This window comes from Chiloscyllium plagiosum, unplaced genomic scaffold, assembly GCF_037043375.1.
Source record: "Chiloscyllium plagiosum isolate Xiang-an unplaced genomic scaffold, Cpla_swu_hap1 HiC_scaffold_1, whole genome shotgun sequence".
NCBI lineage: Eukaryota > Metazoa > Chordata > Chondrichthyes > Orectolobiformes > Hemiscylliidae > Chiloscyllium > Chiloscyllium plagiosum.
In genome coordinates, this window is record NW_028270139.1 from 108,117,170 (window position 1) to 108,143,719 (window position 26,550).

General features: G+C 39.3%; 1 protein-coding gene and 1 long non-coding RNA gene across 2 annotated transcripts in view; one reads left to right on the forward strand and one right to left on the reverse strand.

The window, feature by feature from the left end:
* Positions 1–26,550, forward strand: part of LOC148152185 (uncharacterized) — a 409,067-nt gene that overhangs the window by 10,377 nt on the left and 372,140 nt on the right. The window lies entirely within an intron of this gene.
* Positions 1,278–26,419, reverse strand: spag8 (sperm associated antigen 8). Its single transcript, XM_087993230.1, has 7 exons — positions 26,141–26,419; positions 17,599–17,767; positions 14,270–14,315; positions 11,692–11,812; positions 9,936–9,998; positions 3,458–4,300; positions 1,278–2,025 (listed from the first exon to the last, which is right to left on the reverse strand). Exons 1-6 carry the CDS (start codon positions 26,408–26,410, stop codon positions 4,214–4,216), a joined length of 756 nt encoding a protein of 251 aa, XP_087849356.1. The 5' UTR covers positions 26,411–26,419; the 3' UTR covers positions 1,278–2,025; positions 3,458–4,213.

The following is a 26,550-nucleotide window of genomic DNA, read 5'->3' on the forward strand; positions in this document are numbered from 1 at the left end:
GCAATTTAATATGTTGTAATAATTTTAATCTTATTACTGTTATTGTGATCACATGAAAGATATAAAGTTCATATTTTAACATGCCAGATAGAAAAGCTGTCACATTGCCCAAATGCATTACAAAGCTACCAGATGCTTAATCACTGTCATACATCATTGGAAACTAAAATCACACTTGTACTTAATGCTTTTTGGTTGTGTTTTCAATAATTATATCAACCAGTATTGATATTCAGTTCAAAAAGGGTTTGCTTGAAAATGTATATTGTAATTGATTTCAGCTATGTATTCGAAGGCCAAGATTTATGACTACCTTACCTTCATCAGGAAGTAATCAAATAATACAATAATGGAGCCATTTCTGTGAATGTTCAGATTAGTCGAATATTTCAATAGGTCTGCTATCACTAAAATGCCCTGCCAATTACATAACATGGGAAAATGTTTTGTAACTTTAAAAAAGCAAATTTTATTTGTTATACAAGCGGGTAAAAATATCTCAAAGTATTCTTGAAAACTTTGCAACATTTAGTATGTTATACAAATACAAGATATATTCAATTTCCAAATCAGTTATAATCAATAAAAATTGATTACAAGATTCACATTGATAAAGTATGAATGTGTGCGGCTGAGCAACTTTAGTCCAATGTCAATTTCATAATACATGATGGAATTATCTCCTTTGGTACATTAAATGTTTACATCACTTAATTAAATTTGTTTCTTCCATCATCTTTGTTTGAATACATGCCTTGTCTGGTTATTTCGATTCTACTATACAATTCTGATATTAGCTGCATTAGCTCCAGTGAATGTTTTACTGCAAGTAATTTAGAAATTAACCAAAAAGAGCAACAAATTGGAATAATATGCATCAACATTTAAAGTTTCTGAAGAATAAAAGGTGCAGTAACTTTATGGTAATGGCAGTGACTAATATTCCAGGTGTCAGGATTACAGGCTGAGAGACTAAATTTGTTAAGTCTCTCAATTTGTCAACTGACACTAGGGAGTAAGTGACTATGAAAACTACTTGATTGTTGGAAGAAAATCAATTAGCTGAATGTTTTTTACATATCTGAAAGTTCTTAATAGGGCAGTTGTACCAAAAATGTTTCCACTTATGGAGGAGTCTGAAGGGAAAGGCGATAGATAAGTTAGTTATCAATAAATCCAATGTGATATTAAACAGGAACTTCATTCTTCCGAATGCTGACAATGTGGAATTCAATGCTAGTACCTGACGCAACTAACATAAGATGTATTTAACAGAAGGCTAGAAAAACAGATGCAGAAAGAAGGAATAGAGTATTATACTGATAGATGAAATGTGGTGGGTGGAAGTTTGCATGAAGCATGGACTAGTTGAAGAGAATGGCCGATTTCTGTGCAATATTATCCAGGAAACTTAAATGGGCACATCCACAAAGTCTGAACTACATGTAACCCCAGCCCCATATTGATGCATTCAGGTAAACTAAGGATGGGCAATCAAATCTCACCAGTAGAAAACCAGAAGAGTGAAAACTCGCTGTCTCCCACTGAATATGTAGTAGGAAACAGTCCTATGGTGCCAACTTGTAATATCAGTATAATACAAAAAAAGGATTCTCCTGTCACTTCAATAGGTGAGTGTGAAGCAAGAAAAACCCAGAAAGATTGATTTATGGTCCAGTTTGACGTCTTCTCACGAGACATTAGATAAAGCATGACCAACTGCAAATAGCTGCATATGAAGTCAGTATTAGAATTAGCTTTATTGTCACATGTACTCACATGAATACAGTGAAAATGTACCTAGGTACAGATTCTTAAACACAAATTCTGTGGGGGGAAAAGGAAAAATAAAGAAATAAGAAGTCCAACAATAAATTAGGAAAACAGGGAAACAAGAATTTAGAATAAGTCCTTCCAAGTCAGACTGCACCAGGCTTCACCTCGAGGCTGAGAGTGTCAGGTGTTTGATCCACACTGAGTCCAATAGTCCACACGGACTTTCACCCTGGACATCACCGATGCTACCTGAGAATGGGTAGTAAAAATAAAAATAAAATTAAATGCAAAGAGAGAGAAAAGGAAAACAAACAGGTGGCCCGACTCCACGGTTATCTTGGAGACAAATATAGAGTCATAGAGTCATAGAGATGTACAGCACGGAAACAGACCCTTCGGTCCAACCATGCCGACCAGATATCCCAACCCAATCTAGACTCACCTGCCAGCACCCGGCCCATATCCCTCCAAACCCTTCCTATTCATATACCTATCCAAATGCCTCTTAAACGTTGCAATTATACCAGCCTCCACTACATCCACTGGCAGCTCATTCCATACACGTATCACCCTCTGCGTGAAAAAGTTGCCCCTTAGGTCTCTTTTATATCTTTCCCCTCTCACCCTAAACCTATGCCCTCTAGTTCTGGACTCCCCAACCCCAGGGAAAAGACTTTGTCTATTTATCCTATCCATGCCCCTCATAATTTTGTAAACCTCTATAAGGTCACCCCTCAGCCTCCAATACTCCAGGGAAAACAGCCCCAGCCTGTTCAGCCTCTCCCTGTAGCTCAGATCCTCCAACGCTGGCAACATCCTTGTAAATGTTTTCTGAACCCTTTGAAGTTTCACAATATCTTTCTGATAGGAAGGAGACCAGAATTGCACGCAATATTCCAACAGTGGCCTAACCAATGTCCTGTACAGCCGCAACATGACCTCCCAACTCCTGTACTCAATACTCTGACCAAGAAAGGAAAGCATACCAAACGCCTTCTTCACTATCCTATCTACCTGCAACTCCACTTTCAAGGAGCTATGAACCTACACTCCAAGGTCTCTTTGTTCAGCAACACTCCCTAGGACCTTACCATTAAGTGTACCTGCTAAGATTTGGTTTCCCAAAATGCAGCACCTTGCATTTATCTGAATTAATCTCCATCTGCCTCTTCTCAGCCCATTGGCCTATCTGGTCCAGATTCTGTTGTAATCTGAGGTAACCCTCTTCGCTGTCCACTACACCTCCAATTTTGCTGTCTTCTGCAAACTTACTAACTGTACCTCTTATGCTCGCATCCAAATCATTTATGTAAATGACAAAAAGTAAAGGGCCAGCACCGATCCTTGCGGCACTCCACTGGTTACAGGCCTCCAGTCTGAAAAACAACCCTCCACCACCACCCTCTGTCATGTACCTTTAAGCCAAATATGACAGGGTTGGATGAAGGCATTGGCTTTGCACCATGCTTGTTACTGCTGAAGACACTTAATTTCGCTCTCATCCAATGCTGCAGTCACTTGATGACAGGAACTTTCCCATTTAGATTTATACAAAGATTTTTCCTTCCCATGTATTGAGATCCAGCTCTGAAAGTGACTGTCACATTGTGTATTTATTGAAGTTTGGAATGTCTTGTGGGGGTTCCATGCATAACTGACTGTAGAATACTCCAATTTTTACCTGTAAATCCTGCAGAGAAATTACATGACGAATCCTGTGAAGTTGAGCTCTGATGATCATGCCCTCGATGGCAGGTAGGAAGCACTCTGCAACAAGACTGAAATTTGGTGCCCATTAAGGAACTCTTGTGAATCTGTAGGTTGTGTACTGCCTCTGAGTCATGCATTCCAGATCCAAGTCTCACTCCAGAACTTGTTGGCCAAGGAACAAGCACTGACAGAGATCAAACAGCTATGAAAAACAGATAAATCAGCCTGCTATAACCTTCCAACATTTGCCCACTTTGACTCAAAACAGGTGGATTGTACGTGAGAACATATTACAGAGTCATACAGCAGTATATATTTTTTAAAATCAATGGCCATAAAATCATGGGCTAGTTGTGCATGATCATGATATAATGATCATTAACTTTGATAAAGAATTACAAACTGGCAGTAGGCAAGTTTGCAACACAGCCTTCTGAAGTTCAGCAGAGATAGTGGAACCTCACTCTGTAATGCCTTCTTTCCAACCAGACGAGATTCAGTTCTGGTACATACTGCTCTTTTCATTGGCATTACCATGAGACACTTTGAAAAAAATCTTTCAGCAGATTTTTATTTGTTTCAGAATTGATGTTAAATGAATGATCCAGATTCTGTATAGAAGCAGTAAAAAGAGAATAAGCAGAAACAGGTATAATACATAGTATCTAATTTTTGTAATGATTAACTTCCATGAATGGGAACAATGCAATTTTCAAACTGTAAGTTGTCAGCTATCCAAGGTTTCCGTTACTGGTTTCGTAAATGATGTATTTTTTCGAAATGGAGTATGAGGATTCTTTATTGGAGTGACACCCTGTTGTGAAAGACAGAGGCAGAAAACAATTAATCTCACTGAACGTTAGAACAAATATTTTCAACAATTAAAATCCATATTACGATTTGGTGCCAAAAGAAATGAGCTGTGGATCCCATCATTAGTAAAAGCTGATTGATCGTCAATATTTAAAAAGGTTTTAAGATCTGAAATTGTCAAGATCACAAATCATTACCCTAAGTCATCTGTGGAAATACTGAACTTTTAATTGGAGCATGTATTTTCGCTATAAAAAAGATTCAGCTGAAAGATGACTGTTGATGTAAGTTCACTGCCTATCTGGAGAGGAATTCTGGAATATCAGGAATGTACAGCATTAAGAAAACTTTAAATGGAACGGCCAAAAAGGAAAACATAATGAGATGCTGACTATCCAACCTTTCAGCGTGAGGCCATTTTCCATGGAATACAAAATAAGGGGTAAAAATTGATCTTCAATGGTCTGGTGTCCTAATATGTGGACTAGTGTGGTGTTAAGCCCATAGCATTGAGAACAGCCATTAACGACCCCATCACTGTCAATAAAAGAAAGGAGAAAAATATCTGTTGCTCTTTGAGCTGCTAGCCAGCCAATGTCATAAGACTGGACAAGAGAATTGCAATCAATCTGCAGAGCTAAAAATTCCTAGATTGACTATTTATTTACCACATCACTGCTGTTGGTAATATCCCCTGTAATGACTACAATGCCCAATTGTCTACTCTTCATAAATTTACAGACTAATTGTATTTCTTTTTTCCAATTATTAATTTTCTTTGGGTTCATTTCTTATTCCTAACCTGTAGGTTGTGACATTGTTTTTTCTTGGAGTTAGTGACAAATAAACTCACTCCTTTGTTAACTGATACGTTTAAGATCATTTAAAAGTGCCACCTGGTCTCAATTCATAAAGTCAATCTGGTTTCTCAGAGGGCTACACCAGGGCATGGAGATGAGTTCCTCTTACCTTGGACTGTAAGTATTCTCCAAAATGCTCTTACATGTAATGCTGCCTCCCTTGAGTGGTACAGGTGGTGATGGGAAAATATTTCACTAATCTCACTGCACTTAGAATCTCATACTGTGTATGCATGTTAAGCTTGTGGTATTCACCAGAATAAGGCCCTTATCAAAGAGGCAGGCCATGGCCCTCATGGTGGAGTCCTCCATGTTCCAGTCCAACCCCATACATGGGGCTGTTACTGTTGCAATTTGTGCCAAATCACAAGGCTTCATCTCACTTCCTTGTGACAAGTTTAGTTATGCAGCCTGAGCAGTAGGCTTTGCAAACATAGCTGGCTTTCCCAGGTATAGGGCACTATAACCTATACACATGTTGCATAGAGAGTGAAAAATCAAAGTGGGGCAGATTTTTATCAGCAAAAGGTTCCATTCTATCAATGTTCAAATCATCTGTGATCATCACTCCCACATCTTGGAAGTCTGCACCAGATACTCTGGTAGCTTCCATGACACCTATAGCCTTGAAAAGTCTTATGTTCCTGCTTCATTTCATGGACTGGATGTCCTATAAGGATGGTTACTGGGAGACAAGGGCTACACTCTGTGATCATGGCTCTTGACTCTGTTATGTAACACGTGACTGAGGATGTGCATTGACACAATATAGCCCGTTTTTCGTCAGGGCCATCGTGGAGCACATGACAGATCTTCTGAAGATGAGCTTCTGATACCTGGATCAATCTGGGAAGACCTTTCAGTACTAACCACTCAAAATGTGCCCTAGAAAGGTGTTCTGTGCACAACTGGAGCAAGCAGAGAGAATGTGATGGGAGCTGAAGAACTTGAACAGTGGCAGCAGTGTTCTGAAAAGGAAGGTGAGGACTTTGAGCAAAGGAACATCACCTTCAGAATGATAAACTCATGGAGTGCAATGTGTCAGACAGAACTTCATTGACACCCATTTCCAAGAAATGGGAGTTAGGTGAATTGATCGTTCACTGACTGTAAATTTGTTGCTGCTCTACAGTTAAGTAGCTTATGTTTGTTTGCTCAAGCAAATGCAGCTTTTTTTCTTCTATTTTCTTCACTTTTACTGTTATTCAACAAAAGTTAATGTTTTTAATTGTCTGAATGTATTCCAGCATGGGACGTTCACATACTGAACAATAAGCAGATGTTACAATATGTTGGCCATCAGGAAGATATCATACTCCCTTACACAGGGTTCTAAAGTGGTATGGTACTAAAAATAGGGAGTGTGTATAGTGGAGTTATTGTGGCTATGTTTACAATGACTGATAATTAGAAAGGTGATGCTGTTAAATAGCACTTCATTTATGAATATTAGCTTCTATTTGCAGTGAAGTGTTCGTGGATATGTTAAGGATACTCTCAATGAGACATGTGTACGATCTATAGTGTCCTGCATCCAAGGGAAGTCAGCTATGTTAGCAAAGCCTACTGCCCACTCTATAGATCTGACTTCAACATGGACATGCAATGATGTATTCTTGCACAAATTGCATCATTAACAGCCTTCATGCATTTGTAGATTCAGAATTGTGAGATCCCCATACGTCCCCAGGGGATCATTGGAAGCAGTTAGCTGCGAGAATGTTGAGCATTGACCACCAGAATAAGATGACCACCCACTTCTTCAATCCCTCTCCAGCAGTTGCCATAGTTTTCTGGGTCTTCCTCAGACACTGTGCCTCACTTGCCTGCAGGAAATGACATCATAGCTGATAAACGCTAGGCTTCCTGTACCTCCTATGCATTCAGAGGTGTTGTCAGCTATGACCACCTCTTGCGGAGGGTTCTCAGCAGATGCATTACTCATACACCATGGCTGAGCACAGTCTCATTTATACAGTGGGACATGCAGGACTGAAGGCCTGTGACCAGTGAGTGTTCCACAGGGATCAGAACTGGGTCCACTTTTGTTTGTCATTTATAGAAATGATTTGGATGAGATTATAGGAGGTATGCTTAGTAAGTTTGCAGATGACACTAGAATTGGTGGTATAGTGGACAGTGAAGAAGGCTATCTAAGATTACAAGCGATCTTGATCAATTGGGTCAATGAGCTGAGGAGCGGCAGATATGGGATTATGGGGATAGGGTGGGATGCTCTTCAGAGATGTCAGTGCAGACTCAATGGGCTGAATGGTCCCTATTTGTCACTGCAGGAATTTTGTGATTCTTTGATTCCAGATCCTCCCAAATCCATATACAACATGGATGTTAGAAAAGTCTCCCCACTATTGTGTACAAAACAGCTATAGATAGAACAATATAGTGCAGAACATGACCTTCAGCCCTCGATGTTGCACCGACCTGTGAACTATGCTCAGCTCATCCCCCTACACTATCCCAAAATCATCCATGTGCTTATCTAAGGATTGTTTAAATCTCCCTAATGTGGCTGAGTTGACTACATTAGCAGGTAGGGCGTTCCATGCCCTTACCACTCTCTCCATAAAGAATCTGCCTCTGACATCTGTCTTAAATCTATCAACCCTCAATTTGTAGTTATGCCCCCTTGTACGCGCTGACGTCATCATCCTAGGAAAAAGATTTTCTCTGTCTACCATATCTAATCCTCTGACCATCTTATATGTCTCTATCAAATCCCCTCTTAGCCTTCTTCTTGCCAATGAGAACAGGTTCAAGTCTCTCAGCCTTTCCTCATAAGACATTCCCTCCAGCCCAGGCAACATCCTGGTAAATCTCCTCTGCACCTTTTCCAATGCTTCCATATCCTTCCCGAAATATGGGGACCAGAACTGTACACAATATTCCAAGTGTGGCCGCACTATGTAACTAGTTCTTTAATAAGCACAAAGCAGCTAAGCAAATAGTTCTAGCAAATAGTACTATTGTGTGGTGAGTCAGCAATAGTGAATAGACAAATCTAAAGGAGTAAAATGTCCTTTCCCTGTTACACATTTTCAGAATGGAATTACTTGAACCAATTCCTCATATGTTAGAGTATTTGCTTCAGATTCTTCAACTTTACCTTTGAGATTTAGAAATACTGTATACCATGATTACTATCTTACTGCAGCCTTGTTATTGCCTAAAGTGTTTTGATTTGAGCTGGTGATCCACTGCATTCAACAAATGCAATGTTATTGGTTTTCATATTATTTCTACTGCTTCTGATTTCTCTCCTCCTTAAGTTATAACCTTGCAATCATTCACATATCATGTTTTAGAAATAACATTACACCTCTACCTTGTTTAATAAATTCACCTTTGTAAAATGTTCTATATCTGCTTCACTGTACCATTTGGGGGCGGCACGGTGGCTGATTGGTTAGCACTGCTGCCTCACAGTACCAAGGACCTGGGTTCGATTCCAGCCTTGGGCGACTGTCTGTGTGGAATTTGAACATTCTCCCCGTAACTGCATGGGTTTCCTCCGGGTGCTCTGGTTTCCTCCCACAATCCAAAGATGTGCAGGTTAGTTGAATTGGCCAGGCAAAATTGCTCATAGCATTTAGGAATGTGTAGGTTAGGTGCATTAGTCAGGGGTAAATGTAGAGTAATAGGGTTGGGATCTGGGTGGGTTACTCTTCAGAGGGTCGGTGTGGATTTGTTGGGCCAAATGGCCTGTTTCCACACTGTAGGGAATCTATTCTCTACAGGTTTCACAGCCATTTTACATGATTAAAACCTGGAAGTTTGCACAACCTTATTTGCGAAGTGAAATCTCTAAATCTAATAGCGTGTTCTTATGCTTCATGCGAAGTTATAAAGCATGCCACTTAGTTTTAAAAGCAAATATCTCCATGTTTAAAATGTATTACTTATGTTTCTTTATTTAGTTATAGAAAATTACTTCTTAGTTCTCATTCTTGATGGTCACGTGCTTTTGGTATTTGATGCTAATGCAACTGAAGAACTGTAGTATTGCAACATGTCACTCATCCATAAATTTTCAATATAGTTGGACTGAACTAGTTAAACCCAAGATATGATTGTTGAAATAACCTTCTGAGTTTAGTCATTTTTTTCCATTACTGTTCTAACAAGCGTCAAGCAGCTGTCAGTATTGGCCTCCTCCTCCATACCCCCTGCCTCGTAAATCTACAGCTGTCAGTGAGGTTTGTAATTATACACAGCTCCTTTTCAGATGGAACACATATATTCAACCACACAGGGATTCAGGTGAAAACAGAGAGCCCAGTGTGAGCAAAAATTCTGAATTAACTAGCTTCGATAACATGAGGCTTTCAATCTGGCTTTGCATAATCCAATTAAAAAGATTGCTTATGGATGGAATTTAATTTTTAAGCTGATGTGAACATGTCTGTAAATGTGTTCATGAATGATAACATGCTCATTACTATCAAGGATCCGATTCCAGTTGATTTTTGTTTCGATTTAAGCTATCAGATCATATGAGAGATTTGAGCATATTTCACCAAATGTCACAATTTTGAACAACTGAAAAATGAACATTTCCAGCTAAACATGACTAGATGTTATGTTTCAGTTACATTTACATTTAAAACGTTTCTTACTTGGAAACATAGTAAATTTTGGTGTTTCATTTCTTCGATGTAATTTAGTGTGCAACTCTAAATTCAATTCTTTTGATTATTTCAGTATTATGATATCATAGTTATTAACATATTATCATCCTTCAACAAAAAATAGACTTACATGTATTTGTGTGGCATGGTCAGTCCAGATAGTAATAGGCTGCTCCGTTTTGTAATTATGTATCTATAAGTAACAGTTCATACATTGAATCACAAAACAAGGTTTGACAATGTATGGCAATATTAATGGAAAATTAAAGGCTCTTTTAAGCATTTGGTTTAAAATAATGAAATAAAATTGAATAAACATTTATTCGTTTGCCTTTAAGTGATTGATACATTGTTTTAAAAGATGTAGATGTAGATTAAACCACAAGATAAACCATAAACACTCATGGTGAAAAGGCCAGAAAATATTAAGAACTGCACCAGTGTCCATAATAATCTAGAGTTGGACCAAAATTGATAACTTACATTTCTCTTTCAGAAACTGGTCAAAAATGCTGCTATCTTCATTATTTTGTGAGCAATTTCAAAAGTTTGTCAATTCATTTAGTTTTCTTGAAATAGGGTGAGGCTGAACAGGCTGGAGCTTTCTTTCCCTGGAGAGTCAGAGGCTGAGGTGTGACCTTTTGGAGGATTATAAAACCATGAGGTGCATGGATAGGGTGAATAGTCAAGATCTTCTTCCCAGGGTAGGGCAGTCCAAAACTGTAGGATATTGGTTTAAGGTGAGAGGGTAAAGATTTAAAAGGGACTTGAGGGGCAACATTTTCATGCAGAGGTTGGTGCCTGTATGGAATGAGCTGCCAGAGAATGTGATGGAGGCTGGTGCAATTGCAACATTTAGAAATCACCTGGATGTGTACATGAATAGGAAGGGTTTAGATGGATATGGGCCAAATTCTGGCAAACAGGAATAGATCAGTTTAGGATATTTGGACGGCATGGACAAGTTGGACAATATTTCCTTGTTATATGATTCTGTGACTCTATGACATTAACTTATGTGTAAAACCGAAATTTAACATAGCAATGTTTGCAAGCCCAAAAGAGTATCTGAGATACTAACCAGGAGTTTTCTGCATTTTGTCCAGATATTGCTTTGCAAACATTCTTTTGTTTTTTGCCTTCCAGCTATTTACAGGCAACTAAATATTAGCAGAACAGCAGAAGCTTTGTTAAAAAAGACTGAATTGGAAGAATATTGGGAATTCAATTACCAACTTTGTTTCTCTGCACTTTTACCTTAACTTAATCCTACAGTATTTTATACAAAGACTAAATCTGCTTCAGCAAAGAAGAACAAGGTAATGTTTAACGTAAGCTGTATAAAATAGTTAAAAAAATGCTACACATTAATCGATAACTAGTTTTCCAGCTTTATTGCATAACATTACAACTTATTTCATGATAAATGCCTCACGTACTCAGGAAATGTTATATAGACAATATCCTGTTCAACCAAGGGATCAGATTATAATACAAATATAATACAACTTGTTCACAGTGGAATCATGAAGTGTAAATTATCTTCAAGAAGTGAAGTCAAACATTTATAAATATTTTTGTCCCATATATTTTCCACTCTAAACATGTAATACAGCTTTTGCTGCAGAATATTTTTATTGTTTATAATCTGTTCAAGGTTTATTTAATTGTTTTCCTCCAGACCACTCCCTGAGAAATGTTATTTGACAACTGCATTTAATAACTCTCCCACTACATTACATACATGTATGTTAAAAACTGTTGTGCCAAATGGCTAGACAATTCTGTCTTTTCCATATTTCAATGACTGGATTTTCTTCAGTTTATTTGTACTAGGTATTGAGGCATGAGGCTAAATAATCTGTGTCGTATACTTAAATGCTTACCATAGTAGGAGGACGTGGAACAGATTTAAAGCCTTCCACCTTGAAGTCACGTCCTGTTACAGTCAGCGATTCCATTGGTTGTAAAGCTAAGGCAGCTTCATGTGCATCAAATACTTCTTTGCTGAAACGTGAAGGGAAAAGGTGCAAGAAAATGGTGACTAAATGTTCACTCAGCATTGTATCAACAAGCATTAAGTTTGCTATGTGTCTACCACTACCATTAGATGTAAACATATAAAGAATTGAAGGAAGGCAGCAAGAAGTCTCTAAAATTCTCACATGCCACATATGGTTTACATATGGTGACATCAGCCAGATGAAACAAAACAGCTGGATTAAGGTCTATCTTTAAAAGTCAAGTTCCATAATAAGCTGAGGAAATGTCATTCAATTAAGTCATCTAAAGTGTGGCGCACCAGGTATTTATGTCAGAGGAAGTAATACATCAAAAAGAATTTAACAAAAGCAGATGTGCATTATGGCCAATGTTTCCAAGTGAGCTTTTTGAAAACATTTGATTCACCAAAGAATATGCTGTGAGAATAATAAAAGAAACAAACTAAACTTTTACTGTTATCTCAATCAAAACATAGGGGTTTTACAAGTTTCAATCTTCTGGCTAATTCCAGAAATTTCAACTGAATATCGAATCTGATGTTGAGTGTTTGGTTTGATTTAGGTATGAAGCCCAATTATGAATAAGTTACTACAAAAAAATGTAAACAAAATTTTGAAAGGAACCCAATCAAGATAAGACAAGTTATTGGAATTCAAAAGGAAGGAATAGTTTTCTATTTTAATAGTTTATAATAATGACCAAGGAAATTATTTCCAGAAATAGAACACTGGTGTTTTAGCACAAAAAAGGGAAGCAAGCTCAAACCAGAGTTATTTCATAGTTCATGTATGAAAGCAGAGTATGTCAGTCAGCTAGTCAATCAGTTCACATGATCAACACTTTGTTTCATGTACCTGTAATCGAATAAGTTCCTATTTGGCTAGTCCATGTGCTATGTTAAAGAGCCAATAGCAGGATTTTTTTATTATTCATTCACGAGATGTGGACGCTGCTCATTAATAAAAGATATTGTAACTTGTTTTCAGTGATGTGATTTCAATTTCAATATGAAGGTTTTTAAATATGTCAGTGAGGTTTCAGTTGATTTAAAAATGTACTTGTCAGTGATTCAGTATACTATGTTTGAAAGGGGTCAGGAAGAAATGATATGGTGCTAATATCACTGGACTAGCAATGTAAAACCCCAGGTCAATATTCAAGGGAGACAGGTTTGAATCCCACCATAGCAGATGGTAAAATTTGAACTAAATAAAAATCTGGAATAAAGAGCTGGCCTAATGGCAACAATGTAACCGCCACTGATTATCGTAAGAAAGCCCATCTAATGCCCTGAAGGGAAGGAAATGTGCTGTCCTAATATGGTCTGGCCCACATGTAACTGCAGAAACACAACATATGGTTGACATTAGGGATGGACAATAATTGCTTGCCTAGCCTAGAGACAACCATGCCTCATTAACAAATTTTAAAAAACTCTTCAAAAGGTAAAAAAAAACAAGAAGTTTAGCAATTGAATAATTGTCAAAGCAACATAATTGTGTGAGTTTGCATGTATTGTTTTTGTGTGACAGACTAAAGTGATAAAATTGCATATTCTACCCTCTTCAGGATTGGATAGGCCAATACCATTGGAGAAAACAGGCTGGTGCTTTTCGCTACGTTGGGAAACCTCACAGAATATTTTGTCAAACCAATTAATCTATGGATATTGTACTTAAATGCCTAGTATTGCATTTGTGTATGTTGTCCCACAAAACCAGAATTAATTTCCTTGTCGCTAAGTACTTAGTCTATAAGATTCTGGGATCTGAAGTTGATCATGCCAAGAATGCATAAATGAGTTTGGAAAAGGGAGGTCCTCAGAGGGAGTGTTTTCAGAAGCATGAAGCATTATTTCTCTATGGTAACAATCCCCCAAACAGACATCAATTGAAAAGATTCAAAGTTATATTTTTAATAACACATTTATTAATTCACTTTTTTTGGAATTAGGCAGAAGTGCAAAGTCAAAAACTGGCCATTTCAAAACCTAGTAGTCCTGTCAATTTTTTCAGTTTATATGTGTGATGATAAAATGTGTGAATAACCTATTTGTACACCAAGAGAGGGCAATGAAGCCCCTTAAAAGAAATGCTTGACAATATTAACAATTCAGGACTGAATATAAAAAAAACACAAATTTTGTGATGCAATGCAGATAAAAATAGCTGGTATTGTTTAGTACTAGGAGAAAATAAATGTTATCAATGGTTATTTGATGGTACAGCAATTGAGAATTGCTGAAGGAGACACAGGTTTAAGCTTTTCATCTTGCACTCACCAAGACAATTTGCAATAATACCAATGTCAAGCAACGATACCATGTTTATTGTATGAAAAAAACTGTGCTGGCTGGTTATCAAATGGACTGGTTGATGGAGGAATTGACATAGAGAATGTAGTTCTGTTTTGAAATGTTAGATAAACCAAAATCATTCCACTCCCTCATTCAGAGATTACCTTATTTTGTGATACATATACTTTTCAATAAGTTGCTTCCTTATTCCTGTTAAAATAGAACACTGGAATATTAATGTCCAGCATGACCATATGTAACTATAAGTTAATTTTAGCATTGTATATGCAATAAATTTTGTAATTAACGTTGTATACTAGAAAATACATTGCAGTCTAATCTATTTCTTAAGCGTATAAACAGGATTGACAAAATTGCTTAAAGTAAATTGTCCACTGTATTCAAGAATTTAAATATGAAGATCACAAATCATGAAAGTTAAAAGCAAATAAATCAAGAATAACAAACAAATTTAGTAGGAACTATTTTCATACTTAAGTTTAGGAAATAAGTTAGTCAGGGTGAGCAGTAAAACAGTTTCAAGAGGCAATTAGATTAGCTTCTAGTGCAATGGAGACTTAGATCTCTCAGAAAGGATAGGTCTGTTAGGCATAATAGTCTTTTCATCATAATGAGAGAGATTCCCAGTCCTCAAGTAGAGTGAAGATCATTCATAAAACAGCTGAAGACAGCTGACCCCAGAGTATTCCCTGTGAAGGCAGGATCTTATGGTTCAGTGGTAGTATGCCAATCTGTGGTCTAGGAAGTCTAGGTTCAAATCCCACCACTTCACAGCTGGGCAATAACTATGACACATTATATAGATATGCTAGCTACAAACCAGGTCAGAGGTTAGGACCTCCTGCATCAGACTGATTCCTGAGATGGCAGAATTTTTGGATGAAAAGAGATTGGATTGGATAGGACTATATTCACTGGAGTTTCAATGAATAAGATACATCTCGTAGAAACCTATAATATTCTAATAGAACCAGACAGTTATGCAGGAAGAATGTTCCCATTGAGTGGAGAGTCCATAACCAAGGGTCACAGGTTAAGGATACTGAGTTATGATGACACAATAGCTTTAAGAGGTGTATTTTGACCTTAATGTCATTTTTTTTTAAGAGAGGTGCTGACCAGTCTACTCTGAGCTATTAGTTTGGGAGGCCTTGGTTATCTTTTAAAAAGTTGGAACAATAGAAGCAGCCTGAATGGGTGGGGTCAAACTCCCACAGAAACCAGGATATTTTGTTGGAGATAGTAAGGACTGCAGATACTGGAAGTCAGAGTCAATAAGTATGGAGTTGGGAAAGCACAGCAGATCAGATGGTATCTGAGGTACAGGAAAGTCAACATTTCAGGACAAAACCCTTAGTCAAGACTGGGGAGGGGGAGGGGATCCCAGAATTAAAGAGAGGGAGGGGGAAGGGGAGGTGGGATGGTTATAGGTGACTGCAGGTAGAGGGTTATTATGATTGGTCAGTGGGAAGGGTGGAGTGGATAGGTGAGTAGGAAGCAGGTGAGGTCAGGTCAAGGAAGCTAGGAAGAGGGGAAGGGTGGACATGGGATAATGCTGGAGGGATCTTAAAGCTGGTGAACTCAAGATTGAGGCCATTGGGCTGTAGACTCCCTTAGATAAATACGAGGTGTTGTTCTGCCAGGTTACATCTGGCTTTGACAGGAGGAGGCCAAAGATGGACATGTTGCTGGGGGAGTGGAAGAGGGGAACTAAAATGGATAGCTACCAGAAGGTTGAGGTGGCTGATGCCCGCAGAGTGCAAATTCTCCGCAAACTGGTCCTCAAGTGTGCGTTCGGTCTCCCCGATTTAGAGAAGAACCCATTGGGAGCAACGTCTCCAATAGATGAGGTTGGATGAAGTGCAGGTGAATCTTTGCCAGATTTGGAATTGTTGCTTGGGGTCTTGGACAGAGGTGAGAGGGAGGTGAAGGGGCAGGTGTTGCACCTCTTGCAGTTGGAGGGAAAGGTACCAAGTGTGATGGAGAGGTTGGCGGAGTATGTGGTGTTGATAACAGAATGGTGTTGATGTGGAGTGGAAGGTCCCTGTGGAAAGGAGATAACTTCTTGGTGGTGGGGTCTGAGTATAGGTGACAGAAATGTCAGAGGATGATGCGTTGGATTCAGAGGTTATGCCCAGACGAAGGGCTTATGCCCAAAATGTTGACTCTCCTGCTCCTTGGACGCTGCCTGACCTTCTGTGCTTTTCCAGTACCATACTCTTGACTCTGGTCTCCAGCATCTGCAGCCCTCACTTTCTCCTAGTAAACATGCAGAACAAAACCTCATGTTTTTCCTGGGGAGTTTACAGTCCAAAAGCCTCAATATTGAATTCACCAGCTTTAAAATTTCTCCTGCATCATCCCATATCCGGCCCTCCCCCCCAGCATCCCTAACCCTCCAATTCATCTCATCCACATCCCGCACCTCCGCACTCAGACCCCACCCCTCCAGCCGTAACAAGGACAGAACCCCCCCCCGGTCATCACTTTCCACCCTACCAACCTTCGTATAAACCAAATCATCCACCGACATTTCCACCAACTCCAAACAGACCCCACCACCAGGGATATATTTCCCTCCCCACCCCTTTCCGCTTTCCACAAAGACTGTTCCCTCCACGACTACCTGGTCAGGTCCAGCCCCCCAACAAACCACCCTCCCGTCCTGGCACCCTCCCCTGCCACCGCAGGAATTGCAAAACCTGTGCCCACACCACCTCCCTCACCTCCATCCAAGGCCCCAAGGGAGCAAGGCTTGGAAGCTGCAGTACATCTTTCCCTGGTACACGCTCTCTCAGAGTCTTCTCTGATATTTTCCTCCTGTTCCTGGAGTTGCATGTGAGACAATCTGTTTTCTGGATTTGCCTTTGATAAGGGTGTGTATTTGGGATGTTGCAATATTGGAACATTTACAGTCAGTTCTGCTATAATTCGGTCATTCCGTTCTCATGCAATTCCATGTTATAAGAAAATCACATAGCAGCACCATTTAAACTAATGAGGCCAGAACCGCGTTATAACCAATCCACGCTTTAAAACTTTGTGCTTTAGAAAGCGTCCCCAGTTTGTCAATAGTGTTATAGTGAATTCGTGTTAACAAAACGTGCGATATAGCAGAACCTGCGCCATTTCGTAGTAAAATAATCTATAATTCTGTTAAGTTTTCCATTTGGTTGTTATTCCAATTTTTTGAGGGGGTTTGGTCTGGTCCATAACAGGGTAGACCAATTATGACTGAGATGAGGAGTATTTTCTTCACTCAGAGAATGGTAAGCCTGTGGAAGTCTCTGCCATTAATAAAAGCAGTTGAGGCCAAACCATTGAATGATTTCAAGAAGGAGAGAGAAGGGCTAAAGGGGATGGGTGTGAGGAAAAAGCAGGAACAGGGTGCTAGGTTGAATGATCATAATGGAGCAGGATCAATGGACTGAATGGCCTGTTGTTACTCCTACTTTCTGTATTCCTATGTTACCTGTTTCTTGTGGAGGTTTCATGGGAGGAGGGTACGACTCTTTATAAATGGTTAAGTTGGATAGTTTTGATAAATAATCCGTGGTGAGTAGACCTTTATGTCCATCCTTAAATGCTATCGCATTTGACACGGCCTTCTCTTCATCATAATCAAAGGGAGCTGCCATTCTCTAAAATAAGAATTGAAGAAAATGTCAAAAGATATTAAATTCTACCACAGAAGTGCTAGCCACAATATTTATATAATTTACTAATCAACAGTGTTTGTCATTGTTGGGATCTCAGCTGATGGTAATACTGGACAAGTCAGATTCCCGAAGTGAAACCTGGCTTGTTAGTCCATTAGAGTTACTTTTGCATTTTGACTACTGTGACGAGCAGTCACTGAACATATTCAGACAAGGCTGTCAATATGACTTTAATAAAAGAACACAAGTTTATCATACAAAAAAATGAAAAAAATACTATTGGAAAGATGTTATAGACACTAAAAAGTTCAACTTATTTATCCCCCAGGAATATCTTTTACAGACACTCAACACCAGTGAAGTATCACTCCATTCTTCAATTAAAAAAATGTTACTCAACTTATGAAGTTCTAAGTATTTTCTTTCAGTGATTCTCTGTATGTTCACTAGATGTGATTCCCTCTTAAACAATTCATTTACTTTTCTCTGACTTTGGCTGATTTGAGGCTGTGAAAACAACTTCAGATCTCTTTCCAGCTCTAGTTGGCCTAGAGACCTTCTGGTTCTGGGGATATTTTCTTCTGAACGGAATCTGTTTGTGTTGAGTCTTGAGCCTGTAAAATTCTCTGTCACAGAAAGAGGTCAAAACACATAACAGGCCAAAACATTGAATGTTTTCAAAAAGGAATTAGATATATTTTAGTTCTTTGAAGGTGACTTTTTATTTGAAATTAGAAAACATACTTGAATGGTGAGATTAGGACACTGTTTCCGAACAATCATGTGCGTCAAATTAAATAACTCAGCAAGCTGCTTGGTGAACTACATAATGAAGGCGTGGGGCTAAAAGGATTAAAGGGTATGGGGAGAAAGCAGAAACAGGGTACTAAAGTGCAGGATCAGCCATGATCATACTGAATGGGGAAGCAGGCTCATAGGGCTGAATGGCCTGCTCTTGCTCGTGTTTTCTATGTTTCTATGCTTTTGGCCTGTGGCCAGCTGTCTTTCTGTAATTTACCAGGCAGCTTGCTGAGTTATTAAATTTGACCCACATGATCTTTTGGCAACACTATCTTGATCTCACCATTTATGTCTATTTTCTGGTTTTAAATAAAAAGTAAACTTTAAAGAACTGAAATGAAAAACTCAGCTGACCTTTCTTTCTTCTACTTTTGAATCCACATTCCAAACTAAAGACATTATAAGCTTCCATCACACTACTTCCATCAAGCTAAATTTGAAATAACAAAAACCTATAACGCAAAGAACTGAAATTTACACACAGTTAAGTTTCAGTGTACAGTTACACACTTGAAATTCAATGCGGCGAAATGAGGCTTGAAAAAATTCCCTCTTCATCTCAAATGTCAAGAGGACATTTCTCATAATCTCACAAAATACTATTAGACTAGTTAAATGGTTGGATGGATGTTCTCACCTGCAATCCATATATACACACTTTACAGCAAGAGTCCTTAGTTCTGGTGTAGATGTCTCATTGACATTTTTTATTCCTTTCCTAGCACATGGCACAATTTCAGTATTCTGAATGATATGTCAACATTAAGCTGGCTCAGCACAGACTGTACTCAGTAACTCATCACAGACCACAAGCTCTTCTTACCCTTCCTTTACTATTTGAGTAGTTCTGAATATATCAGTAAAAAGACAATTGTTAAAAGTTTGGCCATTCCTGAGAGGAGACTGTCAATTTGTGGACGATGATCAATAAATTGTCAATGTTTTTATAAATGCTGCATTGCAAAGCACTTTGATGGAGCTTCAAGCTGAATGACTGGATGACCCTCAGTTGTTATGAGTGTGCTGTCAGGAGAAAGACTGAATTCTGGATGGATACTTATAGTTGCACAATATTGCAATGAAAGCCTGAGGAGGCAAACAAACATGTTACTGTGTATGATATGTGCTGAGCAGCCAGACTTCTCAACCTCACAGTCTCAAACTCATCCAATGTGAACTAGCAGATATGCTAACAACAGGTAATCTGTTGACAGGTTAAGTCTTCCTTAAATCAGACCCAGATGGTAGGGGCCAGAGCCAGAAAAGAAAGACCTATGCTCAGGGCTAGTGGATTAGTTTATGGTTCCAATGGGATGTTAGGAGAAATTTAGGATGGATGAGTGGGTCCTTCAATGTAGAGTTGGGATTAGCCTTTCAGCTTTCCTTAGTTCCCTAATCACATAAATCATTTATCTTCTTGCTGATTAATCAGAAGGACTATCTCCTTAAGTATATCTCACAATGATGCAACAGTTAAGGGCAAGCCTATGTTGTAGTAGAGACAATAAATATATGTTAAGTTGTTAATTTATATAAAAATAAATATTTGCTTCAGGTAAATGGAAAGGACATCTCATTTGTCCTTAGGAACATTTCCAGTTCTGAGTTTATGCAAGCATGCTGGGATCTTAGCAAATCTAGTTTCATTTCTAGGCCATTTAAATCAGTACCATTCACATGTATTTTTAATAATTGGAAATAAAAGAGTAAAGAATGCAACATGGACATCAGTGTCTTAAATTAACATAAAAATGCTGGATTCTTGGACCCTGTAGTTTTATTTTTATGGTACTGAGGTGAATTATTATTACACCAAAATGAAATAATCAATAACGTCCAAAATTCCTCAGCAAGTTAAAAATAAATGATCCTTAATCATTCAGTATAGGGGAAAAAAATCTGCACAGTTCCAAGAAAATAAAATGATGTCATCTACCAACGAGATTAAGTGAATGAAGCTGTAAATGAGGATAATTATCACAAATTATGCTAAATTTGAAGTTGTTATAATCATTATTGAAAGACTACTATTCTTTTTTGCAATTTCACTTGATTGCTACAAACTCTCTTCTGGTGATTCACATTGCCAATAAAATAATAGGTGTTGATTCAAGGATGCTTAATCCTGATCCAGGTTATATCTAAAATGACACTACAACTGTGTGTAATTGCAATTATCTAAATGACTAAGATATTTTCAGCACAAAAGGAGATGTTTCTTCACAGTAACCTGCCATTTTCTTTGCAATTAAATGCTCACTAAAAGTCGCAGCTGAGCTTTGAGGTACAGGAGCATGTGTTGTTGTATCAGAATGTTCAAACTTGAATAAATCCCCTTTGAAAATATGAAATTGACTGATGATAATTTGATACTCTGACAGTCCCATTGCCTCATGTCTAACAGTTACTTTTTTTTCTACAAAATTAAAATACTGTGGATGCTAGAAATCTGAAATAAAAGCAGAAAATGCTGGAAATACAGTATTCATGAGACCTGGCAGCATTTATTCTGATGAAAAATTATCATTATGAAAGATTAACTCCATCTCTCTTCACAGCTACTGAGTATTTCTTATACTTTTGTTTTAATTTCAGGTGTCTTTTTCTATTCATAAACTTCTATTTATAAAATTCCCACCTTAGCTTATAAGAATGAAACATATTCATTCAGGAACCGAAGAAATATTGATGAGCTCTGTTATCCAGGGGCCTTCTGCACACAATTGGAAATTATTGAATGTGGGATTAAGTAGCACAATCATCTGAATTATCAGTGATTACAAGGCTCCCTGACAGTGCCACAATGTGATAAAATTATCATCAGCATCAGGCAAACCCAGGCAAGACACAGCACAGGCAAACAGCAATATAACGTTGCTGCTTCTTTGCAAGGTCACTAAAACTTAATTCCAACTCTTGAAAATCCCTTCTTGTGCTATCATGAACAGGATTCAGAGATGGACCAGTGCAATATGTTCTTTATTTTTTAATGGATCTGGGCATCATTGGCAGGGCCAAAGTTTGTTCCTCATACGCTTAAACTGAGTGGCTGGTTTGGCCATTTGTGTTTTGTTGTGTGTTTGGGCATCTAGCTCTGTTTACTCTCCCAAAATAATGCTGCTCAGGTCCATGGAACATTTGTTAACCTGCAAATCCATTCTCTCAGCACTAGATTAGAATTCCTGAACCTTTTCAATTCTTATGATCATGAGACGCTAATGTTATTACTACATCAGCATCATGCATGCTTCTGATGTTAATTCCATCACCCTACTATTTCAAAAGGCAGCTAAGTAGGAGACAGAGGCTGGTAGCGAAGGGGGTTTGTTTAGACTGGAGGCCTGTGACCAGTGGTGTGCTCTAAGTGCTGGGTCCACTGCTAATTGTCATTTTTCTCAACAATTTGGATGAAAATATAGGAAGCATGTTAGTAACTTTGCAGATGACATCAAAATACGTGGTATTGCGAACGATCAAGAACATTATCTGAGAGTACAAAGGGATCTTGTTCAACTGGGCCAGTGGGCCAGATGGATCTTAATGCTGATAAAAGCATAGTAAGCTAACCAGGGCAGGTCTTACACACAGCACGGTGGCACAATGGCTCAGTGGTTAGCATGCTGCCTCACAGCACCAAAGTCCCAGGTTCGATTCCAGCCTCGGGTGACTGTGTGGAGTTTGCACATTCTCTCCGCGTCCGCGTGGGTTTCCTCCGGGTGCTCCGGTTTCCTCCCACAATCCAAAGATGTGCAGGTCAGGTGATTTGGCCATGCTAAATTGCCCATAGTGCTGTTGGAATTAGTCAGAGGGGAATGAGTCTGGGTGGGTTACTCTTCGGAGAGTTGGAGTGGACTGGTTGGACTGATGGGCCTATTTCCACACTGTAGGGAATCTAATCTAATCTTAATGGTACTGCCCTGGGAATGTTGTTGAACAGAGAGACCTACAGGTGCGGGTATGTAATTCCTTGAAAGTAGACAGATAGACAAGGTGGTGAAGGTGTTTGGCATGCTTGTATTCATTGATCAAAACATTGAGTACAGGAGTTGGGTCATGTTACAGCTGTACAAAACATCAGTAAGGCCACATTTGGAGTACTGCATACAATTCTGGTCATCCTGATGTAGAAAGCATGTTATTAAACTGGAAAGGATGAAAGGAAAATTTACAAAGATGTTACCAAGGTGGGGAGGTTTGAGTTATAAGGAGAGCCTCGATAGGCTGGAACCTTTTTTCTCTGGAGTGTAGGAGACTGAGGGGTGACTTTATAGAGGTTTATAAAATCACGAAGGGCATAGAAAAGGTGAATAGCCAAGGTTATTTCCCCGGATGGGGAACTCCAAAAATTAGGGCATAGGTTTAAGGTGGGAGGGAAAAGACTAAAAAGGAACCAAACAGGCATTTTTTAGATTAGATTCCCCACAGTGTGGAAATAGGCCCTTCGGCCCAACAAGTCCACACTGACCTGCCGAAGCGTAACCCACCCAGACCCATTCCCCCACACCTACCCCTTCACCCAACACTACGGGCAATTTAGCGTGGCCAATTCACCTGACCTGCACATTTTTGGATTGTGGGAGGAAACCGGAGCACCCGGAGGAAACCCACGCAGACACGGGAGAATGTGCAAACTCCACACAGAGAGAGACGCCTGAGGTGGGAATTGAACCCGGGTCTCTGGCGCTGCGAGGCAGCAGTGCTAACACAGTGGGTTCACACAGTTTTGTTCACATAGTAGGTGGTACATATATGGGACACGCTGTCAGTGGATGTGTTATACATGGATACAATTACAACATTTAAGAGAGATTTGGTAAGGTACATGGGCAGGAAAGGTTTACAGGGATATGGACCAAATGCAGGCAAATGGGACTAGTTCAGTTTAGGCATGGACAGGGGCCTGTTCCCATCCTGCATAACTCATGAAGTTGTGACTAAGTGTCAATCACACTGTGATGGGTCACAGGTCATGGGTCACAGGATGACCAGATCACAGATAAGGACAATAGATTTTCTTCTCTAAAAGGAAGCATCAATGAAAATGATGGATTTTCTTTTGTAATCATCAATGGTAGTTTCATGGTTACCATTACTGACACTAGAGACATTAACTCTCAATTAAAAATGTTTATTAATTAATTGAATTTAAATCCCACCAATTGCCATAGACGGATTTGAATCAACATCTCCAGAATATTAGCCTAGTTTACTGACATTACCACTACGCTACTATCTATCTTAAAGTATTTAGTACTATACTTAATTGATGTTTCACTGTTGAGTGCGTGTTATTTGTGACAGAAACAATGCCTTGATTCCAGCTAATGGGCAGAAATGAAAGTTACTTAAATTATTTGATATTACTCAAACAACTGCTTATAAGTTTAAGAAAGGAAAATGCTACCAATTACCAGATAAGTAAATAAAGGATTAAATGAAGATAATAATAATTCTTCACTATAATTCTCGATAGTGGTTTTAAATGTCCCATGCTACAGGACATCTTGGAAGCAGAGGGCAAAACAGCCAGAATTTGTGGTATTTATTGGTACTGACGATACATTGAGGAGGTCCATTTTAGATTGAATATTATGCAATGTGAGAGGAATAACCGGTAAGGTAGTTGTGAGAGACCGCTCAGATGAATGACTATAAGATAATAGAATTCTCCATCAAGATGGAGAGTGAGATTGTTGATTATGAGACTATAGTCACTAGTCCCCTTTAATTATAGAAACTGCAATGGTAGGAGGTGTGAGGTGCTATGGTGGATTGACAAATGCTATTGGCAGGAATAACAGCAGACAGGGAGTGGCAAATATTCAAACAATGAGTGGGTAAACAAAAATTATTTATTACTGTCTGGCCCGAGAGTGCCAAGAGAACAATGGCCAAACCTATTGGCAAGAAAAGTCAATAGATCTGAGGATTGGGAATAGTTTAGAAGTCTGTAAAGGAGGACCCAGGGATTGATTAAGAAGGGGAAAATACAGGTGCTACCTTACCAGTTTTCCAATCTTCTGGTAATTTTTCCAAAATCTATAATCACCTTATTTTGTTAGCCTGCTGTCTTTAAGGTTCTATGGATAGGAATGCCAAGGTCCCATTGAATAGCTGTACTTCCTTGGATCTTACCATTCAACAAGTGGCCCCTTGCATTGTTAATCCTTCCAAAATCTCACACTTTACAGGATTAAATTATATTTGCAATTGTTCAACCCACCTGACCAGCCCATCTATATCATTCAATAGTCTAAGGCTTTCAGCCTCACTATTTATTACACCACCAATTTTCATGTCATCGGCAAACTTACTGATCATACTTACTACATTCATGTCCAAATACATAAAAACCGCAGGGATCCAGTCTATGGTACACCAACTGACACAGTCTAACAAAAGCAACCTTAAACCCTTTTCCTCTGCTTCCTTCAACTTAACCAATCTTAGATCCAATTTGCCAACTGTCCTAATTATCATAGCTCTTGGCTTCTTAGCCAGTCTGCTATGCGAGATCATGTCAACAGCCTCAATGAAGTCCATGTAGGCAACATCAACTGTATTAGCCTAATGTTCATATCTAGTGACGGCCTTGAAAAATGTAGTCATTCCTCCGTATCTGTGATGGTTCCTGTTCTGAGAACCCCTGTGAATGATGAAATTTCTAATCGTGGAGCTCGTTGAAAAAGATTAAAAATCGCACATATGCAATTTTTGCCTACAGATGTTGCTTTTTGCTGTTACTTATTTTTTGCCACAGCTATACAGGATTTACTGTCATCAAACTTGTGAGACATGATCGCCTCCTCACAAAGCCATGCTGTAACTCTCCTTGATTAATCCTTCCATCTGTGAGTGGAGATTACTTATGCCCCTCATTTTTTTTATCCCTACCACAAATATCAGACTCACTGGCTTGTTGTTTCCTGGTTTGACCTTAACACCCTTATTAAATAATGATACTGGATTAGCTGTATTCTAGTCCTCTGGCACCCCTTCTAAAGCTAGAACGGATTGGAAAATTAATGTCAGAATCCTAACTGTGTACAGTTCTGCTTTCTTTGCTTCCCTTGCTCCACAAAGCAGCTGCCAGGTTTGCTGAGGTGCTTCATCAATTTCTGTTTTTGTTTACTTTAAATCCATCTCATCTGGGCCTGGGGGTTTATCCACTTTCATACCTGTTATAAACTACCGCTGATTTGTTTAAATATATATTTCCAACACTTTCTCTGATTTCTAGACCTGTCCAACAGAAACACCTAACCGAGAGATCGATTGATGGATTAACCCTGGAAAGCCGGTGAAGATTTTTTTTAACAGAGAGGGCATGAGCTGTATTTGCACCGTCCAAATGCGTTAGAAACCAGGGTGTGCACATCTGCTGCGTTGCACAGCCGCACTCCCAAAACCATTCTGCGTCCCCATTCATTTTCCCTTTAATGCTGGCCCCTATACGGAACTGAATTTCCCGGCTCGTTGCACTGCAGTAGTTTGTTTGTGGACTGTTGTCATTTTGAGGAGTTGCAGCTGAATAATTTCGTTCAGGCTCAGTACCTGCTCCAGCCAGTTCCCGATCAGACACTTGTTTTTCGTGCGGTCCCGAGTGTGCTCGGGTTCCTTCTCATCGTCCCCTGGCTCCGCCGCAGGCTGCCCCTCGCCTTCCTGCTGACATTGGAGGCGGGGGCTCTCCTGCGCTGCACTCAGCCTCGGACATTGGTCTTGGTCCCTCCCTGGCGGCCTGGCTTGCTGTCCGGACCCTATCCCCGCCTCTCCACCAGGCGGTAACCTGGCTGCAGCAGAGTGCTCGCACACCACCTGCTCCATGTACAGAGAGAGCCGCCTGCCGCCGCGAGCCCCTTCTCCAAAGGGCAACAACAGACCTGTTGCCTGGAAACCGGAGCACGCGGAGAGCGGTGACAGAGTTCGCCATAGCAACTGTAAACACAACAGGGGACCCGGATTCC